General features: G+C 58.7%; 1 protein-coding gene across 1 annotated transcript in view; it reads left to right on the forward strand.

The window, feature by feature from the left end:
• The first annotated feature begins 1,462 nt into the window (after positions 1–1,462).
• The window catches only part of LOC113205382 (uncharacterized), a 5,895-nt gene continuing 3,103 nt past the window's right edge, over positions 1,463–4,254 (forward strand). The window contains exon 1 of the mRNA XM_052276036.1: positions 1,463–2,059. Within this exon, the coding sequence (XP_052131996.1) occupies positions 2,018–2,059 (42 nt within the window). The 5' untranslated portion in view covers positions 1,463–2,017. The remainder of the gene's footprint in view (positions 2,060–4,254) is intronic.

The raw sequence follows: 4,254 nt of genomic DNA on the forward strand, positions 1-4,254 counted from the left end.
ATATATGTAAAATACAAGTATAGTTTACTTCAAATTATCATGAAAACAATGTTAGACTGTGTATGAATGAACAGTGTATGAATTTTTTTCCAGTCAAATTTCTATGATCTTGAACTGTAAGTTGAGTGCCATACGCACCTTTGACATTGTGCTTGCTTTTATAACGCGCAACCCATGGCACTTAGACTAGTTTTGATTTGGTCGTTTTTGATTTATAATGTAATGTACAAAACTTAGTGTACTGAAGATACAGGGTTATTAACTAGTGTATTATGTATTAAAGTTCCTCGCAACAAAAACTATGGCTACCTAGAAGACTTTACCTTGAATCTGCATCAGAAAGTAATAATCACTAAGCACTATTTGCGCTATTTTTATGTCCCCATATTATTCTGTCGTCTCTAAGACGTACAGTAGAACTTTGTTCGAACCCCCACTCCCTTGATAATAAACTGAAATTGTCGTAAATTGAACATCGTGTGTCTCGTGTATTGCTCCCCTCCCCTCACCTCCAGACGTGGATCCCAGTCTCAGCCCTGCTCGCGCTACCTGCTGGGTACTCGGGCCTGGGAACACACATTTCCTGGCCTCGCTACAACAAGCTCCTCGTCTCGCGGGGCGGTCCTCGCCTTCGAGGAGGCAGCTGCAGCAAGCTCCAGCAAAACGGAGAGCTAGCAGGCAAGTCCTTCATACGCGATGTCTGTGCGCGTCTCCTTCTCCCGCCCGGCGTGAGCAACAACTCTGCCTCGCCGCACTTGGAGGATGACCCGCTGTCCGGCCGGTCACTGGGACTGGGCCGCGTCCTGCCGCCCTCATTAACGCACGGCAAGGGCGTAAGTGACCTACGCAAGTCCGGCCGGGCCTCGGGCCGGGCGCGGCGCGTGATTATGAGGCGGGTGGCAATGAGCGCCTCGCCGCGCCTCGTCCACGCAACCGAACGGTGAGGCGGACAGCAGCGCGGCGGACCCTACGGGAGAGAGCCCTCGTCCAGGTCGTATGGCGCAGAAACGCCCGTCAATGGTCGGGTAGGCAAACCCGCTCGACCTCCTCGTCGTGCGGAGTTGCCTATCCAAAGTCTCCTCCGGGGACCTTTTTGGGATCCGGGGCCGCGCGGGGCAGAAGCGCCTGTCGATGGCCGGGTAGGCAAACCCGCTCGACCTCCCCATCGTGCGGGGTTGCCTACCCGAAGATACGCAGGCGCCTTACGATTGGACTCGGGCCGAAGGTCGCCCTTGAGGCTCGTTGAGAGGGCGGGGCGGAAGGACGCCACCTGCCGTGTGAGCGGCGCCTCGTCTCGAGCAGAGGCCGTCTCGTCGGCGGCGTGCACCTCCGGGCGCCGTGGACATGCACGGCCCGCCGCGGGGGCAGCGCCGGCCCGCGGCGGCAGCGAGAGGGAGAGAGGGGAAGAGAGAGGGGCGTCGTGACGCTCCGCGGTCCGCGGCCAGGCGTGGCGGGGCGCCGGGGGTCCCAGCTCAGCCGTCGTCCCAGGATGGCAGTCCAGTCTCGCACGGACTTCTCTGACGGGAAGCCGGTGTTCGCGGTAGACTAGCGTCCGAGTGCCGTCCTCCGGAAATCCTCCGCCAGGGCGCCCGTTGTTCTCTTCGGATCTCTTTGCCAACCCCTCACGGCTCCCCGGCCGTCGCCGAAGCGCCCCTGCCGTCGTACACCTCAAGAACCCTCGATCCTGACCGGACATCGTGTCCGCCGTCGTCGGAGTCCTGCTCCAGTGCTCCGCGCTGCCCCCAGGTGGAAGGACGTTGACGGGCACCTCCGGACGGCGGCGGCGGCGACGTCCTCGGGGAGTTTTGGCCCGGCGCAGGACGGACCCGGTGCGTCGCGGTGCGTCGCGGGCGCGGCGAGGAAGCGGTGACGGACACGCTCGGCGTCGCGTGTCGGCTCGCGTGCCCGTGTGCGCTTGGCACGCCGATGACGTCCACGAGGGCCTAAGTGCAGCGCGGCTCGGCGTGAGTGAGTGAGGAGTGTCTTGTGGAAAAAGCCGACACGACGACCGGCCAACATGGGGTGTGACGGATACGCCGTGCTCAAGTCCCTGGAGCTGGTGAGTAATGCGGTATTATCGAAGGGTAAATAAGGCAAACTTACAAATGCCGCTTTTAGCGGCCTACATACTCTCGTGCGTTGGGCCCTGCTACTTATGCCCCGGCCGGGGCACCGCGGCCCGGGCATGTAAACAAGGCAGACAACGCTCGGCTCGTTAGGCTCGGGTCGTCGTCGAGGAAGCCTCGAGGGGCCGAGTCCTTCGGCACTATAAGCGGGAGCGTGGGAGCGCCCCGCCCGGAGCAAGTGTCTAGCCCGCCTCTTCAACCACAGCACGAGCAGCGCAGACCAAGACCACCAAACAGGTGTCATATTTTTTTTTTACACGCTCCTTTTTGGAGAGTGAGAGCGTTGTTAAGGGATTCCCGCCGCGCGCTCCGTCAAAATTTGCACACATTTTCCTCCGGAGAGTCAGAGGGAGAAAGAGACAGAGGGAGACAGAGAGGAAAAGAGAGGGACACAAAGAGAGGGGGAAAGAGGGGGGGGAGGCAAACCGCGAGAGAATCTGGCAGTACCGCACAGCAGGCAGACGGGTAATCCTCTTACATGCGACGCTCTGCGGGGGGGGGGTAGAAGGGTATTCCACCCTGCGGGAAGGTCACGGCCGCACTCACTTTTTTGTTAATTTGGTCGCACGGTTCCTCCGCATGCGCGCGTCCGCCGGTGGCAGCGACGTGCGACCGACGTGCGCCTTGGGAAAAATGTGAAAGACTACTGGTATATAGCCCCGTCCGGCGCGCACGCGCACGGCGCACACACAACAAAAAAGGGAGGCTTTTGAATGATTATCATGATTGTGCGGCGTGAATCACCGCATCCACCGCGATGCTTCTCGCCCGCCCAGGCGGAGGCGGCGGGTGGGACACGTAGACCAACCGGACACTAAGGGATCGCGTGCTCGAACTACGTAAGAAGGGAGGGGGTGAGGGTTGGGGTACAAATGTCTCAGTTCTTTCAGGGACCACCAGGGTGCTCCGGGCGTTGATGGACGGACATCCGAGGGATCGTTCACAGACTACAGGTGGGGGTACGAATTTCATTTTACCTACGGAGAGGGCTATGGCATGTGCACCCCTCAGGGAACGACCCCCCATAGGATCAGCGCCCGGAGCAACCCTACGGACCGGGTGGCGTGCCCTGTGCTGTTTACAGCTGCCCCATCTCCTCCACCGAGACTCCCTTTCATCCCTGTCATTCCCGGTAAGGCTAATAATTGCCGACCGGTCGTAAGGGGCCGCCGTAAGACCGTAAGAGCTCGGGGCCCGTGGCCTGTTGGGTGTTGAGGTGAGGGGATAGGGGGGAGTCCTTGGCACCGCCGCCGTGCGCCGGGGCGCTCCCGTTCTGACAGCTGGCCGGCCCGGCCGCTCGGCGGCACGCCGATAACACTAAGTAATGTCCCTCTTTTGTCCTGTTGGAGCGAGAGTGACAGAGACTGACGTACGGCGGCGCGGGCGCGGGACAGAAAGGAAAATGGACGGAGAGCGGGTTTCGAAGAAGGGCATAATACGCTGTCAGACTTCTGACACTTTTCGAGCGACTTAGGTCTACAGGGTGGTCGAGATTTTTTGTGTGTGTGGTGAGGTGAATCACACAAACACATATATACTCTGATTATAGACCCACACATGTTTAATTTTGTCGACCGTGAAAAAATAATTGAGGTGTTGTTTACAAGGCTGGTACTAAGACATTCAAAGGGAATCACGAAGTTGTTGTGCCGTGATTCACCGAAGTGATCGTCTGAAACGTCCGTTTGTTTTCTGAGATTCATATGCGCCAAATTACCGGAGCTCGGCGCCTGCAAGACTTCGGGTAGGCCAACCCGCCGTGCACGCATGCACTGTAGGCAAGATGTTGCCTACCTATCAGGCGCCTTGAGAGCTTGTGCACAGGTGGAACTTGGCAATTTATAAACGGCGTACGTTCTGGATGATCTCTAAGGCTCTCCCCTCCCGTGCCTGTCCGAGGGTGGGTGCAGCCCGGCGGCGTGGTGACTACCGACAGCAGGTGCGGCGGGTGATAAACGTGCCAGGAGCTCGGTACTGCGGCTGCGGTCGCACTTACGGGTTTGTCCACATCTGGCTGTGTGTGTCTGTTTCTCTGTATGTGTGGCCTTTCCCACACAGCACCAAAGCCAAAAGTAAAAATAACGGAATGTTATTGTGCAGGTCGTGAGGATGGGAGGTGGTGGTGGAG

Source organism: Frankliniella occidentalis, unplaced genomic scaffold (genome assembly GCF_000697945.3).
Source record: "Frankliniella occidentalis isolate FOCC.00 unplaced genomic scaffold, Focc_3.1 Scaffold1450, whole genome shotgun sequence".
NCBI lineage: Eukaryota > Metazoa > Arthropoda > Insecta > Thysanoptera > Thripidae > Frankliniella > Frankliniella occidentalis.